The sequence below is a fragment of the Lagenorhynchus albirostris genome, chromosome 19, assembly GCF_949774975.1.
Source record: "Lagenorhynchus albirostris chromosome 19, mLagAlb1.1, whole genome shotgun sequence".
Classification (NCBI taxonomy): domain Eukaryota; kingdom Metazoa; phylum Chordata; class Mammalia; order Artiodactyla; family Delphinidae; genus Lagenorhynchus; species Lagenorhynchus albirostris.
In genome coordinates this window covers 4,206,562-4,230,499 of record NC_083113.1, presented here as the reverse complement: position 1 = coordinate 4,230,499, position 23,938 = coordinate 4,206,562, and the positions used below count along the sequence as shown (strand labels likewise).

At 47.2% G+C, this 23,938-nt stretch overlaps 1 protein-coding gene across 1 annotated transcript in view; it reads left to right on the top strand.

Annotated features, from left to right (window-relative positions):
• The first annotated feature begins 1,673 nt into the window (after positions 1 to 1,673).
• The window catches only part of NLRP8 (NLR family pyrin domain containing 8), a 51,912-nt gene continuing 29,647 nt past the window's right edge, over positions 1,674 to 23,938 (top strand). Inside the window, exon 1 of the mRNA XM_060131980.1 lies at positions 1,674 to 1,920. Within this exon, the coding sequence (XP_059987963.1) occupies positions 1,674 to 1,920 (247 nt within the window). The remainder of the gene's footprint in view (positions 1,921 to 23,938) is intronic.

Genomic DNA, 23,938 nt, shown 5'->3' with positions numbered 1-23,938 from the left:
ACAAATAGCATAAGAGAGCCCTTATAGGTTAAACCTATCAATGCATGCAAATGATCTAATTGAAAAAGCAGAAACAGACTCTCACAGGTAGACAAGTAACTTACGATGACCATACAGGAAAGGTGGGTGAGGGATATATTTTGACGTTGGCATTGGTGTATAAGCACTATTATGGATCGTAGATCATCCAAAAGGACCTTGGGAATAGCTCAAGGAGCTCTACTCAACACACTACAATCACCTTGTGGAAAACCAACCCGAAAAAGACTAGATAGACCTCTCTGTAGGAGGGAATGACGTGGCTGAACAGGTAAACCCAAAATACGTCAGTGCAAATCAACTCTACTCCCATATAACATAAAAATTAATTTGAAACGGAAAAAAGCAAAGAAAAAAAAAACAGACAGAGAAACCTGGGCAGAGGAAATGCTGCCGCCTTGTGGACCGTTCCTGTAAATACAACGTGGAAAACGCTGCTGACGGGCCCTGAATAATCGCAAGGCCTATGAGGCTGTAATTCAATAACACCTGCCCTCCAGAAAAACCCGGGGCTACTTCCTGGAAAAAGAATGCAAAACAGGGCAGCCATTCAAGAGGCCGAGTTGAAGATGCCAATTTTTCTCACACTGTAGAAAAAAAAAGCCCATGCAAAGGCGCTCAACATCACTCATTATCAGAGAAATGCAGTGTAAAACTACAATCAGGTATCACCGCACACCACTCAGACTGGCCACCGCCAAAAAAATCTACAAGGAACAAAGGCTGCAGAGCACGTGGGAAAAGGGAACTGTCCTACACTCTTCCTGGGAATGTCAACTGTTGCAGTCACTATGGAGATCTGTATGGACCTTCCTGTAACATAGCTAAACAGAGAACCAATAGGTGACCTGGCAGTCGCACTCCTGGCCTTGCATCCCGATATGATCATAATTCGGAACACACGTGCCTTGGGGCCGTTTCCCTTAACTAAACTTTACTAAAACCGGTGCTGCTGGGCGCTTCATATTCACAACCCCTGAGGGGCGGAAAAGCACGCCTGCCCTCAAGAAATGTGCTGAGGTAGGCGACTGAAAAGGAACTCACAACAGGGCAGAGGTTCAAGAAGCCAAATTCAACAGGTTACTTTGCTCACGCTATGATCAAAACAATATTTAATAACAGGACCTGACATGTTTCAACCTCGCTGAACGTTAGAGAGCTACAAATCAGAACTACAACAAGATATCTTCTGCCATCAGTCACACGGCCATTGTCAACTTAATCTACAAATAAGAAATTTGGAGAGGGTGTGGGGCAGAGGTAACCCTCCTACACTGTTGGTGGGAACGTAAAACGGTAGAAGCCTCTATGGAGAGCACTGAGGGGGTGCCTTACACAATAGAGAATGATAATGGAACGCTCCCCAAATAACTGAATCACTTGCTGTGCACCAAAAAAAAAACAAAAACCCACTCTCCTGACTATATCAACTATACTCCAGTACAAAATACACATTGCAATTAAAAAGTAATGCCGACCCCATTCCCCTATAGCCTCTGGGACCTGAGCTGAATCTCATTCATGGACGCAGAGCAGGCTTTGTCCCAAGGCTGGACTGTCCTTGTGCTGCACAAGCTGGGGTCGATGTGACAGCGAAGAACCCTCTTGGACCTGGAGTGCCTGGTCCCGTCTGGATGGGCCTACAATCTCCACATCAAGGGGGGCTCCCCTACAGCTACACCAAGCCTCGGGCTCCAGAAGTGATGCTGCATTCTGGGCGGGAAGGAGAGCTTTCAAAGATCCCCGGGGGCCCACGTCTCCTGGCGGTGGGGTTCCCTCCTCCAGCCTCTTTCTATGCAGTCGCCCCACCTAAGGACGACAGTTCCGTCATCAGAGCAGTTTCCCAGGCATTGGGATTTCCCTCGGGGGTGAAGGGCAAGGGTGAGGAAGCAATGAGACACAACCCCTTCGGTGTTTCTTCGGGCACATTCCACGCACACTGAGGACCCAGGGACAGGAGTTTCTCTCAGGCTGGGCTTCCCCAAGTAACCGCAGTTGGGCCTGAGGAAATACTGCCGCCTTGTGGACGTTTCCTGTAACAACAACGTGGAAAACGCTGCTGCCGGGCCCTGAAAAATCGCAAGGCCTGTGGGGCTGTGAATAAATAACACCTGCCCTCCAGAAAAACCCGGGGCTACTCCTGGAAAATGAATGCAAAGCAGGGCATCCGATCAAGAAGCCAATTTGAAGGTGTCAATTTTACTCACACTGTAGAAAAAAAAATCACATGGAAAGACGCTCAGCATCACTCATTAGAGAAATGCAGAGTAAAACTACAGTCAGGTATCACCTCACACCACTCACACTGGCCATCTACAAAAAAATCTACAGGGAATCAAGGCTGCAGAGGACGTGCACAAAAGGGAATCGTCCTACACACTTGCTGTGAGTATCAACTGGTGCAGCTACTATGGAGAAATGTATGGAGCTTCCTGTAACAAAACTAAACAGAGAACCACAGGTGATGCGTCAATCCCATTCCTGGCCTTGCATCCCGATATAATCATAATTCGGAACACGTGCCACCTGTATTTTCATAGCAGCACGATTAGGACCAGTGCAGACATACATTCCACCCAAATGTCCATCAACAGAAAAATGAACATTATGGGCTACATACATACAAAGAAATACTCAGCCGACAAGAAGAATGAAAACGTACCATCTGCAGCAGCAAGGATGGACTAACCTATGATCATACTAGGTGAATGAGGTCAGAGAGAGAAGGACAAATAGCACAGGATAGCCCTTATAGGTGAAACCTATCAATTCATTCAAATGATCTAATTGACAAAACAGAAACAGACTCTCAGAGGCAGACAAAAAACTTACGATGACCATACAGGAAACGTGGGGTGAGGGATACATTTGGAGGTTGGAATTGGCTGTATATAAACACTAAAATGGATCATAGATCATCGAAAAAGACCTTGTGAATAGCGCAAGGAGCTCTACTCAACACACTACAATCACCTTCCGGAAAACCAACCCGAAAAAGACTAGATAGACCTCTCTGTACGAGGGAATGACGTTGCTGAACAGGTAAACCCAAAATACGTCAGTGCAAATCAACTCTACTCCCATATAACATAAAAATTAAGTTGAAACGGAAAAAAGAAAAGAAAAAAAAAGACGGACAAACCTGGGCAAGAAGAAATGCTGCCGCCTTGTGGCCTTTTCCTGTAACTACAACGTGGAAGAAGCTGCTGACTGCACTGAATCATCGCAAGGCCTGTGAGGCTGTTATTCAATAACACCTGCCCTCCAGAAAAACCCGGGGCTACTTCCTGGAAAAAGGATGCAAAACAGGGCAGCCATTCAAGAAGCCGAGTTGAAGATGCCAATTTTACTCACACTGTAGAAAAAAAAGCCCATGGAAAGATGCTCAGCATCACTCATAATCACAGAAACGCACAGAAAAACACAATCAGGTATCACCGCACACCACTCACACTGGCCACCGCCAAAAAAATCTACAAGGAACAAAGGCTGCAGAGCACGTGGGAAAAGGGAACTGTCCTACACTCTTCCTGGGAATGTCAACTGTTGCAGCCACTATGGAGATCTGTATGGATCTTCCTGTAACATAGCTAAACAGAGAACCAATATGTTACCTGGCAATCGCACTCCTGGCCTTGCATCCCGATATGATCATAATTCGGAACGACTCGTGCCTTGCGGCCGTTTCCCTTAACTAAACTTTACTAAAACCGGTGCTGCTGGGCGCTTCATATTCACAACCCCTGCGGGGCGGAAAAGCACGCCTGTCCTCAAGAAATGTGCTGAGGTAGGCGACTGAAAAGGAATTCACGACAGGGCAGAGGTTCAAGAAGCCAAATTCAACAGGTTACTTTGCTCATCCTATGAAAAAAACAATATTTAAAAACAGCACCTGACACGTTTCAACCTCGCTGAACGTTAGAGAGCTACAAATCAGAACTACAACAAGATATCTCCTGCCACCAGTCACATGGCCATTGTCAACTTAATCTAAAAATAAGAAATGCTGGAGAGGGCGTGGAGCAGAGGTAACCCTCCTACACTGTTGGTGGGAGCGTAAAACGCTACGTAACGCTACGTAAAACGCTACGTAAAGCGTAAAACGCTACGTAAAACGCGTAGAAGCCTCTATGGAGAGCACTGAGGGGGTGCCTTACACAATAGAGAATGATAATGGAACGCTCCCTAAATCCTTACACAAAAATAAACTCCAACTCGAACAAAGACTTCAAGGTAAGGACGGATACTATAAAACCCTTGAGGAAAATGTACGCTTTTGAAAACCTTCAACATAAATCACAGCAAGGGTTTTTCTGAACCACGATGCAAAGAAATGAAAAATAACAATATGCAAATGGGACCTGATTAAACCTTACGGCATTTGCACAGCAAAGGAAACCGTAACAACACAGATGACCTGCAGAATGGAAAAACAGGCTTGCAATCGAAGCTACCCACAAGAAATTAATGTCCAAAACATACAAGCAGCTCATGCAGCTGAACATTAAAAAACTCCACTAAATATGTGAAAGTACAAAAAAGACAGTTCTTTAAAGACGACTTACAGATGGCTGAAAAGCACAGGAAGAGGTGCTCAGGATCAATAATTCTCAGGAAATGCAAATCAAAAGCACCACGACGTATCACCTCACAGAGTTCAAAAGGGCCATCATCATGATATCTACAAACAATAATTGCTGCACAGGGTGTGCGGAAAATGGAACCCTCCTACACTCTTGGTGGGAGTGTAAATCGGTACATCCACTGTGGAGAACGATAGGAAGGCTCCTGGTAAAAACTAAAAGTATAAATACCACGGGACCCAGCAATGCCTCTCCTGGGCAGATGTGGGAAAGGGTCAGCCTTGAGAGCAGGTAAGGACATGCCAGGCATTCCGCCACTGCTCGAAGGGACTGTGCCTACTTGTTCCCCTCCTTGTTCCATTCCATGGGAGATAAATCACCAGCGCCCAGAGACCAGAAAGAATGTGAAATGAGACAAGCAAAGCTGTCTCCCCCCTGCACGTGCAGGTTATTTTTGATGATTCTGGGTTTATGGGTTTTCCCCCAGGGAAGTTAACCTTGAAGCCGAGACAGTTGTAGATAATGTAAACCACCATCTGGAAACCTCCCTTTTTCTAGTCTATATAATCTGCAACTGTAGCATAATAAAATTGGCCTTGCAACCGTCAGTTGTCTTGGTCCTCTGAACCCATTCGTCGGTGCTACTTCAGTTCTTTACCCCTTCCCTTCTGACCCTGGGCGGTGAGATACTCTTTCTCCGGCTGGTCCACTGCAGGCAGAGATCAAGGGAAAACCAAAATTTTGACATAGGCCTGCACCCCGGCATTCACGGCAGCACTGCTAACGACCGACAAGACACGAAGTCACCAAAGTGTAGAGGACAGATGAATCGGTCCAGCACGTGCGGCCCCTGTTCCCAATGGAATTACTCAGCCATAAACAAAGGATGAAATCATTCCATTTCCAGCCACAGGGATGGAACGAGAGATGATCATACTTAGTCAGGAAGTGAGACACACAAAAGCAAGTGTCATATGATATCACTTAGAGGTGGCATCTAAATACGGATCGAGAGGAATTAATTTGCACAACAGAGAAGGCCTCACAGATAGGGAGAACCAAGTAATGCTGACCAAACGGGACAGGTGAGGTGAGGGACACATTGACACGTTCAGATGCATGTATACAGGCTAATATTTAACACACAGGTAATCCAGAAGGACCCACTGGATAGGACAAGGAACTAGACTCAACCCGCTGTAATAACCTATACTGGAAGAGAACCCGAAAAGGAACACATATACATCTATGTATAACTGAATCACTTGCTGTGCACCAAAAAAAAAAAAACACGCTCCTGACTATATCAACTACAGTCCAGTAGAAAATACACATCGCAATTAAAAAATAATGCCGACCCGACTCCCCTATGGCCTCTGGGACCTGAGCTGAAGTCTCATTCATGGACGCAGAGCAGGCTTGGGTCCCAAGGCTGGACCGTTGCTGTGCTGAGCAAGCTGGGGATGATGTGACATCAAAGGACCCACTTGGACGTGGAGTGCCTGGTCCCGTCTGGATGGGCCCACAATCTCCACATCAAAGGGGGTTCCCCTACAGCCGCACAAAGCGTCGGGCACCAGAAACGATGCTGCATTCTGGGCAGTAAGGAGAGCTTTCAAAGATACCCGGGGCCCCACGTCTCCTGGGGGTGGGGTTCCCTCCTCCAGCCTCTTTCCATGGAGTCGCCCCACCTACGCACTACACCTCCGTCATCAGAGCAGTTTCCCGGGCACTGGGATTTGCCTCGGGGGTGCAGGGCAAGGGTGAGGAAGCGATGAGACACAACCCCTTCGGTGTTTCTTCTGGTACATTCCACTCACACTGAGGACGCAGGGACAGGACTTTCACTCAGGCTCGGCTTCCTCGAGTAACCGCAGTTGGGCCTGAGTAAATGCTGCCGTCTTGTGGACGTTTCCTGTAACAACAACGTGGAAAACGCTGCTGCCGGGCCCTGAAAAATCACAAGGCCTGTGGGCCTGTGAATAAATAACACCTGCCCTCCAGAAAAACCCGGGGCTAGTTCCTCGAAAATGAATGCAAAAGGGGCTGCCGTTCAAGTAGCCAATTTGAAGGTGTCAATTTTACTCACACTGTAGACAAAAAAAGCACATGGAAAGACGCTCAGCATCACTCATTATTAGAGAAATGCAGAGTAAAACTACAGTCAGGTATCACCTCATACCACTCACACTGGCCATCTCCAAAAAAATCTACAGGGAATCAAGGCTGCAGAGGACGTGTGCCAAAGGGAATCGTCCTACACACTTGCTGTGAATATCAACTGGTGCAGCCACTATGGAGAAATGTATGGAGCTTCCTGTAACAAAACTAAACAGGGAACCACAGGTGATGCGTCAATCCCACTCCTGGCCTTGCATCCCGATATAATCATAATTCGGAACACGTGCCACCTGTATGTTCACAGCAGCGCGATTAGGACCAGTGCAGACATACATTCCACCCAAATGTCCATCAACAGAAAAATGAACATTATGGGCTACATACATACAAAGAAATACTACTCAGCCGACAAGAAGAATGAAAACATACCCTCTGCAGCAGCAAGGATGGACTAACATATGATCATACTAGGTGAATGAGGTCAGAGAGAGAAGGACAAATAGCACAAGAGAGCCCTTATAGGTGAAACCTATCAATTCATGCAAATGATCTAATTGAAAAAACAGAAAGAGACTCTCACAGATAGACAAGTAACTTATGATGACCATACAGGAAAGGTGGGTGAGGGATATATTTTGAGGTTGGGATTGGCGTATAAGCACTATTATGGATCGTAGATCATCCAAAAGGACCTTGGGAATAGCTCCAGGAGGTCTACTCAACACACTACGATCACCTTGTGGAAAACCAACCCGAAAAAGACTAGATAGACCTCTCTGTACGAGGGAATGACGTTGCTGAACAGGTAAACCCGAATTACGTCAGTGCAAATCAACTCTACTCCCATATAACATAAAAACTAATTTGAAACGGAAAAAAGGAAAGAAAAAAACCACAGAGAAACCTGGGCAAGAGGAAATGCTGCCGCCTTGTGGACCGTTCCTGTAATTACAACGTGGAAAACGCTGCTGACGGGCCCTCAATAATCGCAAGGCCTGTGAGGCTGTTATTCAATAACACCTGCCCTCCAGAAAAACCCGGGGCTAGTTCCTCGAAAATGAATGCAAAACAGGGCAGCCGTTCATAAGCCAACTTGAAGGTGACAATTTTACTCACACTGTAGGAAAAAAAGCACATGGAAAGACGCTCAGCGTCACTCATTATTAGAGAAATGCAGAGTAAAACTACAGTCAGGTATCACCTCACACCACTCACACTGGCCATCTCCAAAAATTGTACAGGGAATCAAGGCTGCAGAGGACGTGTGCAAAAGGGAATCGTCCTACACACTTGCTGTGAATATCAACTGGTGCAGCTACTATGGAGAAATGTATGGAGCTTCCTGTAACATAACTAAACAGGGAACCATAGGCGATGCGTCAATCCCACTCCTGGCCTTGCATCCCGATATAATCATAATTCGGAACACAACCACCTGTATTTTCACAGCAGCACGATTAGGACCAGTGCAGACATACATTCCACCCAAATGTCCATCAACAGAAAAATGAACATTATGGGCTACATACGTACAAAGAAATACTACTCAGCCGACAAGAAGAATGAAAACATACCATCTGCAGCAGCAAGGATGGACTAACATATGATCATACTAGGTGAATGAGGTCAGAGAGAGAAGGACAAATAGCATATGATAGGCCTTATAGGTGAAACCTATCAATTCATGCAAATGATCTAATTGAATAAACAGAAACAGACAAGTAACTTACGATGACCATACAGGAAAGGTGGGGTTAGGGATATATTTTGAGGTTGGGATTGGCGTATAAGCACTATTATGGATCGTAGATCATCCAAAAAGACCTTGTGAATAGCTCAAGGAGCTCTGCTCAACACACTACAATCACCTTGTGGAAAACCAACCCGAAAAAGACTAGATAGACCTCTCTGTACGAGGGAATGACGTTGCTGAACAGGTAAACCCAAAAGACGTCAGTGCAAATCAACTCTACTCCCATATAACATAAAAATTAAGTTGAAATGGAAAAAAGAAAAGAAAACAAAAACAGACAGACAAACCTGGGCTAGAAGAAATGCTGCCTCCTTGTGGCCTTCTCCTGTAACTACAACGTGGAAAAAGCCATTGACAGGCCCTGAATGATCGCAAGGACTGTGAGTCTGTTATTCAATAACACCTGCCCTCCAGAAAAATCCGGGGCTACTTCCTGGAAAAAGAATGCAAAACAGGGCAGCCATTCAAGAAGCCAATTCGAAGATGTCAATTTTACTCACACTGTAGAAAAAAACAGCCCATGCAAAGGCGCTCAACATCACTCATTATTAGAGAAATGCAGAGTAAAACTACAATCAGGTATCACCGCACACCACTCACACTGGCCACCGCCAAAAAAATCTACAAGGAACAAAGGCTGCAGAGCACGTGGGTAAAAGGCAGTTGTCCTACACTTTTCCTCGGAATGTCAACTGTTGCAGCCACTATGGCGATCTGTATGGACCTTCCTGTAACATAGCTAAACAGAGAACCAATATGTTACCTGGCAATCGCACTCCTGGCCTTGCATCCCGATATGATCATAATTCGGAACGACACGTGCCTTGGGGCCGTTTCCCTTAACTAAACTTTACTAAAACCGGTGCTGCTGGGCACTTCATATTCACAACCCCTGCGGGGCGGACAAGCACGCCTGCCCTCAAGAAACGTGCTGAGGTAGGCGACTGAAAAGTAACTCACAACAGGGCAGAGGTTCAAGAAGCCAAATTCAACAGGTTAACTTTGCTCACACTATGATCAAAACAATATTTAAAAACAGGACCGGACATGTTTCAACCTCGCTGAACGTTAGAGAGCTACAAATCAGAACTACAACAAGATATCTCCTGCCACCAGTCACATGGCCATTGTCAAGTTAATCTACAAATAAGAAATGCTGGAAGGGCGTGGAGCAGAGGTAACCCTCCTACACTGTTGGTGGGAGCGTAAAATGGTAGAAGCCTCTATGGAGAGCACTGAGGGGGTGCCTTACACAATAGAGAATGATAATGGAACGCTCCCCAAATAACTGAATCACTTGCTGTACACCAAAAAAAATAAAACCCACTCTCCTGACTATATCAACGATACCCAGTACAAAATACACAGTGCAATTAAAAAGTAATGCCGAGGCCTTCCCTGGTGGCGCAGTGGTTGAGAGTCCGCCTGTCGATGCAGGATACGCGGGTTCGTGGCCCGGTCCGGGATGATCCCACCTGCCGCGGAGGGGCTAGGCGCGTGAGCCATGTCCGCTGAGCCTGCGCGTCCGGAGCCTGTGCTCCGCAACGGGAGAGGCCACAACAGTGAGAGGCCCACATACCGCAAAAAAAGAAAAAAAAAAAAAGTACTGCCGACCCCATTCCCCTACGGCCTCTGGAACCTGGGCTGGAGTCTCATCCATGGACGCGGAGCAGGCTTGGGTCCCAAGGCTGGACCGTCGCGGTGCTGAGCGAGCTGGGGACGATGTGACAGCAAAGAGCCCCCTTGGACCTGGATGCCTGGTCCCGTCTTAATTGGCCCACAATCTCCATATCAAAGGGGGCTCCCCTATAGCTACACCAAGCCTCAGGCACCAGAAGTGATGCTGCATTCTGGGCGGGAAGGAGAGCTCTCAAAGATCCCCGGGGGCCCACGTCTCCTGGGGGTGGGGTTCCCTCCGCCAGCCTCCCTCCATGGAGTCGCCCCACATACGCACTACACCTCCGTCATCAGAGCAGTTTCCCGGGCATTGGGATTTCCCTCGGGGCTGAAGGGCAAGGGTCAGGAAGCGATGAGACACAACCCCTTCGGTGTTTCTTCGGGCACATTCCACTCACACTGAGGACCCAGGGACAGGGCTTCCCCGAGTGAGCACAGTTGGGCCTGAAGAAATGCTGCCGCCTTGTGGACGTTTACTGTAACAACAACGTGGAAAACGCCGCTGCCGGGCCCTGAAAAATCGCAAGGCCAGTGGGGCTGTGAATAAATAACACCTGCCCTCCAGAAAAACCCGGGGCTACTTCCTCGAAAATGAATGCAAAACAGGGCAGCCGTTCATAAGCCAACTTGAAGGTGTCAATTTTACTCACACTGTAGAAAAAAAAGCACATGGAGAGACGCTCAGCATCACTCATTATTAGAGAAATGCAGAGTAAAACTACAGTCAGGTATCACCTCACACCACTCACACGGGCCATCTCCAAAAACATCTACAGGGAATCAAGGCTGCAGAGGATGCGTGCAAAAGGGAATCGTCCTACACACTTGTTGGGAATATCAACTGGTGCAGCCACTATGGAGAAATGTATGGAGCTTCCTGTAACATAACTAAACAGAGAACCATATGTGATGCGTCAATCCCACTCCTGGCCTTGCATCCCGATATAATCATAATTCGGAACACGTGCCACCTGTATGTTCACAGCAGCGCGATTAGGACCAGTGCAGACATACATTCCAAAGTCCATCAACAGAAAAATGAACATTATGGGCTACATACATACAAAATAATACTACTCAGCAGACAAGAAGAATGAAAACATACCCTCTGCAGCAGCAAGGATGGACTAACCTATGATCATACTAGGTGAATGAGGTCAGAGAGAGAAGGACAAATAGCACAAGAGAGCCCTTATAGGTGAAACCTATCAATTCATGCAAATGATCTAATTGAAAAAACAGAAAGAGACTCTCACAGATAGACAAGTAACTTACGATGACCATACAGGAAAGGTGGGGTTAGGGATATATTTTGAGGTTGGGATTGGCGTATAAGCACTATTATGGATCGTAGATCATCCAAAAAGACCTTGTGAATAGCTCAAGGAGCTCTGCTCAACACACTACAATCACCTTGTGGAAAACCAACCCGAAAAAGACTAGATAGACCTCTCTGTACGAGGGAATGACGTTGCTGAACAGGTAAACCCAAAAGACGTCAGTGCAAATCAACTCTACTCCCATATAACATAAAAATTAAGTTGAAATGGAAAAAAGAAAAGAAAACAAAAACAGACAGACAAACCTGGGCTAGAAGAAATGCTGCCTCCTTGTGGCCTTCTCCTGTAACTACAACGTGGAAAAAGCCATTGACAGGCCCTGAATGATCGCAAGGACTGTGAGTCTGTTATTCAATAACACCTGCCCTCCAGAAAAATCCGGGGCTACTTCCTGGAAAAAGAATGCAAAACAGGGCAGCCATTCAAGAAGCCAATTCGAAGATGTCAATTTTACTCACACTGTAGAAAAAAACAGCCCATGCAAAGGCGCTCAACATCACTCATTATTAGAGAAATGCAGAGTAAAACTACAATCAGGTATCACCGCACACCACTCACACTGGCCACCGCCAAAAAAATCTACAAGGAACAAAGGCTGCAGAGCACGTGGGTAAAAGGCAGTTGTCCTACACTTTTCCTCGGAATGTCAACTGTTGCAGCCACTATGGCGATCTGTATGGACCTTCCTGTAACATAGCTAAACAGAGAACCAATATGTTACCTGGCAATCGCACTCCTGGCCTTGCATCCCGATATGATCATAATTCGGAACGACACGTGCCTTGGGGCCGTTTCCCTTAACTAAACTTTACTAAAACCGGTGCTGCTGGGCACTTCATATTCACAACCCCTGCGGGGCGGACAAGCACGCCTGCCCTCAAGAAACGTGCTGAGGTAGGCGACTGAAAAGTAACTCACAACAGGGCAGAGGTTCAAGAAGCCAAATTCAACAGGTTAACTTTGCTCACACTATGATCAAAACAATATTTAAAAACAGGACCGGACATGTTTCAACCTCGCTGAACGTTAGAGAGCTACAAATCAGAACTACAACAAGATATCTCCTGCCACCAGTCACATGGCCATTGTCAAGTTAATCTACAAATAAGAAATGCTGGAAGGGCGTGGAGCAGAGGTAACCCTCCTACACTGTTGGTGGGAGCGTAAAATGGTAGAAGCCTCTATGGAGAGCACTGAGGGGGTGCCTTACACAATAGAGAATGATAATGGAACGCTCCCCAAATAACTGAATCACTTGCTGTACACCAAAAAAAATAAAACCCACTCTCCTGACTATATCAACGATACCCAGTACAAAATACACAGTGCAATTAAAAAGTAATGCCGAGGCCTTCCCTGGTGGCGCAGTGGTTGAGAGTCCGCCTGTCGATGCAGGATACGCGGGTTCGTGGCCCGGTCCGGGATGATCCCACCTGCCGCGGAGGGGCTAGGCGCGTGAGCCATGTCCGCTGAGCCTGCGCGTCCGGAGCCTGTGCTCCGCAACGGGAGAGGCCACAACAGTGAGAGGCCCACATACCGCAAAAAAAGAAAAAAAAAAAAAGTACTGCCGACCCCATTCCCCTACGGCCTCTGGAACCTGGGCTGGAGTCTCATCCATGGACGCGGAGCAGGCTTGGGTCCCAAGGCTGGACCGTCGCGGTGCTGAGCGAGCTGGGGACGATGTGACAGCAAAGAGCCCCCTTGGACCTGGATGCCTGGTCCCGTCTTAATTGGCCCACAATCTCCATATCAAAGGGGGCTCCCCTATAGCTACACCAAGCCTCAGGCACCAGAAGTGATGCTGCATTCTGGGCGGGAAGGAGAGCTCTCAAAGATCCCCGGGGGCCCACGTCTCCTGGGGGTGGGGTTCCCTCCGCCAGCCTCCCTCCATGGAGTCGCCCCACATACGCACTACACCTCCGTCATCAGAGCAGTTTCCCGGGCATTGGGATTTCCCTCGGGGCTGAAGGGCAAGGGTCAGGAAGCGATGAGACACAACCCCTTCGGTGTTTCTTCGGGCACATTCCACTCACACTGAGGACCCAGGGACAGGGCTTCCCCGAGTGAGCACAGTTGGGCCTGAAGAAATGCTGCCGCCTTGTGGACGTTTACTGTAACAACAACGTGGAAAACGCCGCTGCCGGGCCCTGAAAAATCGCAAGGCCAGTGGGGCTGTGAATAAATAACACCTGCCCTCCAGAAAAACCCGGGGCTACTTCCTCGAAAATGAATGCAAAACAGGGCAGCCGTTCATAAGCCAACTTGAAGGTGTCAATTTTACTCACACTGTAGAAAAAAAAGCACATGGAGAGACGCTCAGCATCACTCATTATTAGAGAAATGCAGAGTAAAACTACAGTCAGGTATCACCTCACACCACTCACACGGGCCATCTCCAAAAACATCTACAGGGAATCAAGGCTGCAGAGGATGCGTGCAAAAGGGAATCGTCCTACACACTTGTTGGGAATATCAACTGGTGCAGCCACTATGGAGAAATGTATGGAGCTTCCTGTAACATAACTAAACAGAGAACCATATGTGATGCGTCAATCCCACTCCTGGCCTTGCATCCCGATATAATCATAATTCGGAACACGTGCCACCTGTATGTTCACAGCAGCGCGATTAGGACCAGTGCAGACATACATTCCAAAGTCCATCAACAGAAAAATGAACATTATGGGCTACATACATACAAAATAATACTACTCAGCAGACAAGAAGAATGAAAACATACCCTCTGCAGCAGCAAGGATGGACTAACCTATGATCATACTAGGTGAATGAGGTCAGAGAGAGAAGGACAAATAGCACAAGAGAGCCCTTATAGGTGAAACCTATCAATTCATGCAAATGATCTAATTGAAAAAACAGAAAGAGACTCTCACAGATAGACAAGTAACTTACGATGACCATACAGGAAAGGTGGGGTGAGGGATATATTTTGAGGTTGGGATTGGCGTATAAGCACTATTATGGATCGCAGATGATCCAAAAGGACCTTGTGAATAGCTCAAGGAGCTCTACTCAACACACTACAATCACCTTGTGGAAAACCAACCCGAAAAAGACTAGATAGACCTCTCTGTACGAGGGAATGACGTTGCTGAACAGGTAAACCCAAAAGATGTCAGTGCAAATCAACTCTACTCCCATATAATATAAAAATTAAGTTGAAATGGAAAAAAGCAAAAAAAAAAAAATAACAGACAGAGAAACTTGGGCAAGAGGAAATGCTCCCTCCTTGGGACCGTTCCTGTAACTACAACGTGGAAAACGCTGCTGACGGGCCCTGAATAATTGCAAGGCCTGTGAGGCTGTTACTCAATAACACCTGCCCTCCAGAAAAACCCGGGGCTACTTCCTGGAAAAAGAATGCAAAACAGGGCAGCCATTCAAGAGGCCGAGTTGAAGATGTCAATTTTACTCACACTGTAGGAAAAAAAAAGCCCATGCAAAGGCGCTCAACATCACTCATTATTAGAGAAATGCAGAGTAAAACTACAATCAGGTATCACCGCACAACACTCAGACTGGCCACCGCCAAAAAAATCTACAAGGAACAAAGGCTGCAGAGCACGTGGAAAAAGGGAAATGTCCTACACTCTTCCTGGGAATGTCAACTGTTGCAGCCACTATGGAGATCTGCATGGACCTTCCTGTAACATAGCTAAACAGAGAACCAATAGGTGACCTGGCAATCGCACTCCTGGCCTTGCATCCCGATATGATCATAATTCGGAACGACACGTGCCTTGGGGCCGTTTCCCTTAACTAAACTTTACTAAAACCGGTGCTGCTGGGCGCTTCATATTCACAACCCCTGCGGGGCGGAAAAGCACGCCTGCCCTCAAGAAACGTGCTGAGGTAGGCGACTGAAAAGGAACTCACAACAGGGCAGAGTCAAGAAGCCAAATTCAACAGGTTAACTTTGCTCACACTATGATCAAAACAATATTTAATAACAGGACCTGACCATGTTTCAACCTCGCTGAACGTTAGAGAGCTACAAATCAGTACTACAACAAGATATGTCCTGCCAGCAGTCACATGGCCATTGTCAACTTAACCTACAAATAAGAAATGCTAGAGAGGGCGTGGAGCAGAGGTAACCTTCCTACACTGTTGGTGGGAGCGTAAAATTGTAGAAGCCTCTATGGAGAGCACTGAGGGGGTGCCTTACAAAAAAGAAAATGATAATGGAACGCTCCCTAAATCCTTACACAAAAATAAACTCCAACTTGAACAAAGACTTCAAGGTAAGGACGGATACTATAAAACCCTTGAGGAAAATGTACGCTTTTGAAAACGTTCAACATAAATCACAGCAAGGGTTTTTCTGAACCACGACGCAAAGAAACGAAAAATAACAATATGCAAATGGGACCTGATTAAACCTTACGGCATTTGCACAGCAAAGGAAACCGTAACAACACAGATGACCTGCAGAATGGAAAAACAGGCTTGCAATCGAAGCTACCCACAAGAAATTAATGTCCAAAACATACAAGCAGCTCACGCAGCTGAACAACATTAAAAAACTCCACTAAATATGTGAAAGTACAAAAAAGACGACTTACAGATGGCCGAAAAGCACAGGAAGAGGTGCTCAGGATCAATAATTCTCAAGAAAATGCAAATCAAAAGCACCACGACGTATCACCTCACAGAGTTCAAAAGGGCCATCATCATGATATCTACAAACAATAATTGCTGCACAGGGTGTGCGGAAAATGGAACCCTCCTACACTCTTGGTGGGAGTGTAAATCGGTACATCCACTGTGGAGAACGATAGGAAGGCTCCTGGTAAAAACTAAAAGTACAAATACCACGGGACCCAGCAATGCCTCTCCTGGGCAGATGTGGGAAAAGGTCAGCTTTGAGAACAAGCTGCAGACATGCCAGGCATTCCGCCGCTGCTCGAAGGGACTGTGCCTACTTGTTCCCCTCCTTGTTCCATTCCATGGGAGATAAGTCACCAGGGCCCAGAGATCAGAAAGAATGTAAACTGAGACAAGCAAAGCTGTCTCCCCCCTGCACGTGCAGGTTATTTTTGATGATTCTGGGTTTATGAGTTTTCTCCCAGGGAAGTTAACCTTGAAGCCGAGACAGTCTGTAGATAATGTAAACCACCAGCTGGCAACCTCCCTTTTTCTAGTCTATATAATCTGCAACTGTAGCATAATAAAATTGGCCTTACAACCGTCAGTTGTCTTGGTCCTCTGAACCCATTCGTCGGTGCTACTTCAGTTCTTTACCCCTTCCCTTCTGACCCTGGGCGGTGAGATACTCTTTCTCCGGCTGGTCCACTGCAGGCAGAGATCAAGGGAAAACCAAAATTTTGACATAGGCCTGCACCCCGGCATTCACGGCAGCACTGCTAACAACCGACAAGACATGGAAGTCACCAAAGTGTAGAGGACAGATGAATCGGTCCAGCACGTGCGGCCCCTGTTCCCCATGGAATTACTCAGCCATAAACAAAGGATGAAATCATTCCATTTCCAGCCACGGGGATGGAATGAGAGATGATCATACATAGTCAACAAGTGAGACACACAAAAGCAAGTATCACATGATATCACTTAGAGGTGGCATCTGAATACGGAGCAAGAGGAATTAATTTGCACAACAGAGAATGCCTCACAGACAGGGAAGAGCAAGTAATGCTGACCAAACGGGACAGGTGAGGTGAGGGACACACTGACAGGTGCAGATGCATGTATACAGGCTAATATTTAACACACAGGTAATCCAGAAGGACATACTGTATAGGACAAGGAACTCGACTCAACCCTCTGTAATAACCTATACTGGAAGAGAACCCGAAAAGGAACATATATACACGTATGTATAACTGAATCACTTGGTGTACACCAAAAAAAAACCCCACAAAAAACCACACTCCTGACTATATCAACTATACTCCAGTACAAAATACACATTGCAATTAAAGAAATAATGCCAACCCCACTCCCCTACGGCCTCTGGGACCTGGGCTGGAGTCTCATCCATGGACGCGGAGCATGCTTGGGGCCCAAGGCTGGACCGTCGTGGTGCTGAGCGAGCTGGGGACGATGTGACAGCAAAGGACCCCCTTGACCTGCAGTGCCTGGTCCCGTCTGCATGGGCCCACAATCTCCACATCAAGGGGGGCTCCCCTAAAGCTACACCAAGCCTCGGGCACCAGAAACGATGCTGCATTCTGGGCGGGAAGGAGAGCTTTCAAAGATCCCCGGAGCCCCACGTCTCCTGAGGGTGGGGTTCCCTCCTCCAGCCTCTTTCCATGCAGTTGCCCCACCTACGGACGACAGCTCCGTCATCAGAGCAGTTTCCCAGGCATTGGGATTTCCCTCGGGGGTGAAGGGCAAGGGTGAGGAAGCAACGAGACACAACCCCTTCGGTGTTTCTTTTGCCACATTCCAGTCAAAATGAGGACCCAGGCACAGGACTTTCCCTCAGGCTCGGCCCGAGTAATCATAGTTGGGCCTGAAGAAATGCTGCCGCCTTGTGGACGTTTACTGTAACAACGTGGAAAACGCTGCTGCCGGGCCCTGAATAATCGCAAGGCCTGTAGGGCTGTGAATAAACAACACCTGCCCTCCAGAAAAACACGGGGCTACTTCCTCGAAAATGAATGCAAAGCAGGGCAACCGTTCACGAAGCCAATTTAAAGTGTCAATTTTACTAACACTGTAGGAAAAAAAATGACATGGAAAGACGCTCAGCATCACTCATTATTAGAAAAATTGAGAGTAGTTTTGTAGTTTTACAGTCAGGTATCACCGCACACCACTCACACTGGCCATCTCCAAAAAATCTACAGGGAATCAGGCTGCAGAGGATGTGTGCAAAAGGGATTCGTCCTACACACTTGCTGTGAATATCAACTGGTGAAGCCTTTATAGGTGAAACCTAACAATTCATGCAAATGATCTAATTGAAAAAACAGAAACAGACTCTCACAGATAGACAAGTAACTTACGATGACCATACAGGAAAGGTGGGTGAGGGATATATTTTGAGGTTGGGATTGGCGTATAAGCACTATTATGGATCGTAGATCATCCAAAAGGACCTTCTGAATAGCTCAAGGAGCTCTACTCAACACACTACGATCACCTTGTGGAAAACCAACCCGAAAAAGACTAGATAGACCTCTCTGTACGAGGGAATGACGTTGCTGAACAGATAAACCCAAAATACGTCAGTGCAAATCAACTCTACTCCCATATATATAAAAATTAAGTTGAAACGGAAAAAAGCAAAGGAAAAAAAAACAGAGAAACCTGAGCAAGAGGAAATGCTGCCGCCTTGTGGACCGTTCCTGTAATTACAACGTGGAAAATGCTGCTGACGGGCCCTGAATCATCGCAAGGCCTGTGAGGCTGTAATTCAATAACACCTGCCCTCCAGAAAAACCCGGGGCTACTTCCTGGAAAAAGAATGCAAAACAGGGCAGCCATTCAAGAGGCCGAGTTGAAGATGCCAATTTTTCTCACACTGTAGAAAAAAAAAGCCCATGCAAAGGCGCTCAACATCACTCATTATTAGAGAAATGCAGAGTAAAACTACAATCAGGTATCACCGCACACCACTCAGACTGGCCACCGCCAAAAAAATCTACAAGGAACAAAGGCTGCAGAGCACGTGGGAAAAGGGAACTGTCCTACACTCTTCCTGGGAATGTCAACTGTTGCAGCCACTATGGAGATCTGCATGGACCTTCCTGTAACATAGCTAAACAGAGAACCAATAGGTGACCTGGCAATCGCACTCCTGGCCTTGCATCCCGATATGATCATAATTTGGAACGACACGTGCCTTGGGGCCGTTTCCCTTAACTAAACTTTACTAAAACCGGTGCTGCTGGGCGCTTCATATTCACAACCCCTGCGGGGCGGAAAAGCACGCCTGCCCTCAAGAAATGTGCTGAGGTAGGCGACTGAAAAGGAACTCACAACAGGGCAGAGGTTCAAGAAGCCAAATTCAACAGGTTACTTTGCTCACACTATGATCAAAACAATATTTAATAACAGGACCTGACATGTTTCAACCTCGCTGAACGTTAGAGAGCTACAAATCAGAACTACAGCAAGATATATCTTGCCACCAGTCACATGGCCATTGTCAACTTAATGTACAAATAAGAAAGGCTGGAGAGGGCGTGGAGCGGGGGTAACCCTCCTACACTGTTGGTGGGAACGTAAAACGGTAGAAGCCTCTATGGAGAGCACTGAGGGGGTGCCTTACAAAATAGAGAATGATAATGGAACGCTCCCCAAATCCTTACAGAAAAATAAACCTCAACTCTAGGAAAGACTCAAAGGTAAGGACGGATACTATAAAATCCTTGAGGAAAATGTACGCTTTTGAAAACGTTCAACATAAATCACAGCAAGGGTTTTTCTTAACTACAACGCAAAGAAATGAAAAATAATAATGTGCAAATGGGACCTGATTAAACCTAACAGCATTTGCATAGGAAAGGGAACCGTAACAACACAGAAAGACAGCCTGCAGAATGGAAAAACAGGTTGCAACCGAAGCTACCTGCAAGAAATTACTGTACAAAACATACAGGCAGCTCATGCAGCTGAATAACATTTAAAAAAACCACACTAAATAGACAAAAGTACGAAACAGACAGTTCTTTAAAGAAGACTTACAGATGGCCGAAAAGCATAGGAAGAGGTGCTCAGGATCAATAATTCTCAGAAAAATGCAAATCAAAAGCACCATGACGTATCACCTCACAGAGTTCAAAAGGGCCATCATCATGATATCTACAAGCAATAACTGCTGCACAGGGTGTGCGGAAAATGGAACCCTCCTACACTCTTGGTGGGAATGTAAATCGGTACATCCACTGCGGAGAACGATAGGAAGGCTCCTGGTAAAAACTGAAACTATAAATACCATGGGACCCAGCAATCCCTCTCCTGGGCAGAGAACCAGGGAAACCAAAATTTCAACATACACCTGCACCCCAGCGTTCACGGCAGGACTGCTTACAACCGGCAAGACACGGAAGCCACCAAAGTGTAGAAGGACAGAAGAATGGGTCCAGCAGGTGCGGCCCCTGTTCCCAATGGAATAGTACTCAGCCATAAACAAGGGATGAAATCATTCCATTTCCACCCACAGGGATGCAAGGAGAGATGATCATACTTAGTCAACGAGGGAGACACACAAAAACAAGTGTCATATGATATCACTTAGAGGTGGCATATAAATACGGATCGAGAGGAATTAATTTGCACAACAGAGACGGCCTCACAGATAGGGAAAACCAAGTAATGCTTACCAAACGGGAAGGGTGGGGTGAGGGACACATTGACAGGTTCAGATGCATGTATACAGGCTAATATTGAAAACACAGGTAATCCAGAAGGACCCACTGGATAGGACAAGGAACTCGACTCAACCCTCTGTAATAACCTACACTGGAAGAGAAATCAAAAAGGAACATATATACATCTATGTATAACTGAATCACTTGCTGTTCCTCAAAAAAAAAAAAAACCCCACTCACCTGACTATATCAATTATACTCCAGTACAAAATACACATTGCAATTAAAAAAATAATGCCGACCCCATTCCCCTACGGCCTCTGGGACCTGGGCTGGAGTCTCATCCATGGACGCGGAGCAAGCTTTGGTCCCAAAGCTGGACCGTCGCGGTGCTGAGCGAGCTGGGGACAATGTGACAGCAAAGGAACCCCTTGGAACTGGAGTGCCTGGTCCCCTCTGCATTGGCCCACAATCTTCAGATCCGGGGGGGGGCCCTACAGCTAAAGCAAGACTAGTGCACCCAAAGGATGGTGGACCGCAGCCTGTGATTGGCCCTTGGGTCCCTCTAGCTCCTATCAGGTCTGTCTCCGGGCATCCCACCCCCTTTGTTGCAGCGTGTCTCGGGATAGGGCAAGAAGCCACCAAGACCCAGCTGCTACAGGTAATTGCAGAGTCCTCTTCTTTTAGGTGTTAATCATCCCCACCTGGGAGAGGGGAAGCAGAGATGGGTTTCTAATTAAAAACCCATCTGATGTAAACGGAATCTTCCACTTCAGCCAAAGGCCACTGATAGTATCCTACCATCTGTAGGGTCTTGTAGGACAATGAAAGATGATAGGAATCAAGAATCTGTGAGGCCTCGATACAGAGAACAGACTACTGACTGCCAAGGGGGAGGTGAGGTAGGTAGGTAGGTAGGTGGGTGGGTGGGTGGGTAGGGTGAAGGGCTGGGAGTTTGCGTTTTAGCAGAAGCAAACTATTATATATCAAATGGATCAAAAAGTCCTACTGTATAGCACAGGGAACTATATTTAACATCTTGGGATAAACCATAATAAAAAGGATATTTAAAAAGAATGCAGGGCTTCCCTGGTGGCGCTGTGGTTGAGAATCTGCCTGCCAACGCAGGGGACACGGGTTCGAGCCCTGGTCTGGGAAGATCCCACATGCCACGGAGCAACTGGGCCCGTGAGCCACAATTACTGAGCCTGTGCGTCTGGAGCCTGTGCTCCACAACAAGAGGGGCCGCGATAGTGAGAGGCCCGTGCACCGCAATGAAGAGTGGCCCCCGCTTACCACAACTAGAGAAAGCCCTCGCACAGAAACAAAGACCCAACACAGCCATAAATTAATTAATTAATTAATTAATTAAAAAGAATGCATATATATGTATAAAAGTCACTTTGCTGTACAGTAGAAATTAACACACTGTAAATCAGCTCTGCTTCAATAAAAACTTTTGACCTCAAAAAATAAATTAATAAACATAAGTGGACTGAACACTATTTACAGACTATCTGGAAAACTAGATTAAAAATAAAAAAGATCAACCTTCAAGATGGCGGAGGAGTAAGACGTGGAGATCACCTTCCTCCGCACAAATACATCAGAATTACATCTACATGTGGAACAGCTCCTACAGAATACCTCTGAATGCTGGCAGAAGACCTAAGACTTCCCAAAAGGCAAGAAACTCCCCACGTACTTGGGTAGGGCAGAAGAAAAGAGAAAAAACAGAGACAAAAGAGTAGGGACGGGACCTGCACCTCCGGGAGGGAGCTGTGAAGGAGGAAAAGTTTCCACACACTAGGAAGCCCCTTCGTGGGCAGAGACTGCGGGTGGCGGAGGTGGGAGCTTCGGAGCCGCAGTGGAGAGCGCAGCAACAGGGGTGCGGAGGACAAAGCGGAGAGATTCCCGCACAGAGGATCGGTGCCGACCGGCACTCACCAGCCCGAGAGGCTTGTCTGCTCACCCGGCGGGCGGGGCTGGGAGCTGGGGCTCGGGCTTCGGTCGGAGCGCAGGGAGAGGACTGGGGTTGCCGCCGTGAGCACAGCCTGCAGAGGGTTAGTGCGCCACGGCTAGCCAGGAGGGAGTCCAGGAAAAAGTCTAGACCTGCCTAAGAGGCAAGAGACCATTGTTTTGGGTGCGCGAGGAGAGGGTATTCAGAGCGCCCCCTAAATGAGCTCCAGAGACGGGCGCGAGCCGTGGCTAACAGCGCAGACCCCAGAGACGGGCATGAGATGCTAAGGCTGCTGCTGCCGCCACCAAGAAGCCTGTGTGCGAGCACAGGTTACTATCCACACCTCCCCTCCTGGGAGCCTGTGCAGCCCGCCACTGCCAGGGTCACGTGATCCAGGGACAACTTCCCCGGGAGGACGCACGGCATGCCTCAGGCTGGTGTAAGGTCCCGCCGGCCTCTGCCGCTGCAGGCTCGCCCCACATCCGTACCCCTCCCTCCCCCCAGCCTGAGTGAGCCAGAGGCCCCGAATCAGCGGCTCCTTTAACCGCGTCCTGTCTGACCAAAGAACAGACGCCCTCAGACGACCTACATGCAGAGGCGGGGCCAAATCCAAAGCTGAACCACAGGAGCTGTGTGAACAAAGAAGAGAAAGGGAAATCTCTCCCAGCAGCCTCAGGAGCAGCGGATTAAATCTCCACAATCAACTTGATGTACCTGCATCTGTGGAATATCTGAATAGACAACGAATCATCCCAAAACTGAGGTGGTGGACTTTGGGAGCAACTGTAGACTTGGGGTTTGCTGTCTGCGACTGACTTTTTTCTGATTTTTATGCTTATCTTAGTATAGTTTTTAGTGCTTGTTATCATTGGTGGATTTGTTTATTGGTTTGGTTGCTCTTTTCTTTTTTAATTACTTTTTCATTTTAATTATTTTATTTCATTTATTTTAATTATTATTTTTCTTTCTTTTCTTCTCCCTTTTCTTCTGAGCCGTGTGGCTGTCAGGGTCTTGGTGCTCCGGCTGGGTGTCAGGCCTGAGCCTCTGAAGTGGGAGAGCCGAGTTCAGGACATTGGACCAGCAGAGACCTCCCGATCCCATGTAATATCAATCGGCGAGAGCTCTCCCAGAGATCTCCGTCTCAACGCTAAGACCCAGCTGCACCC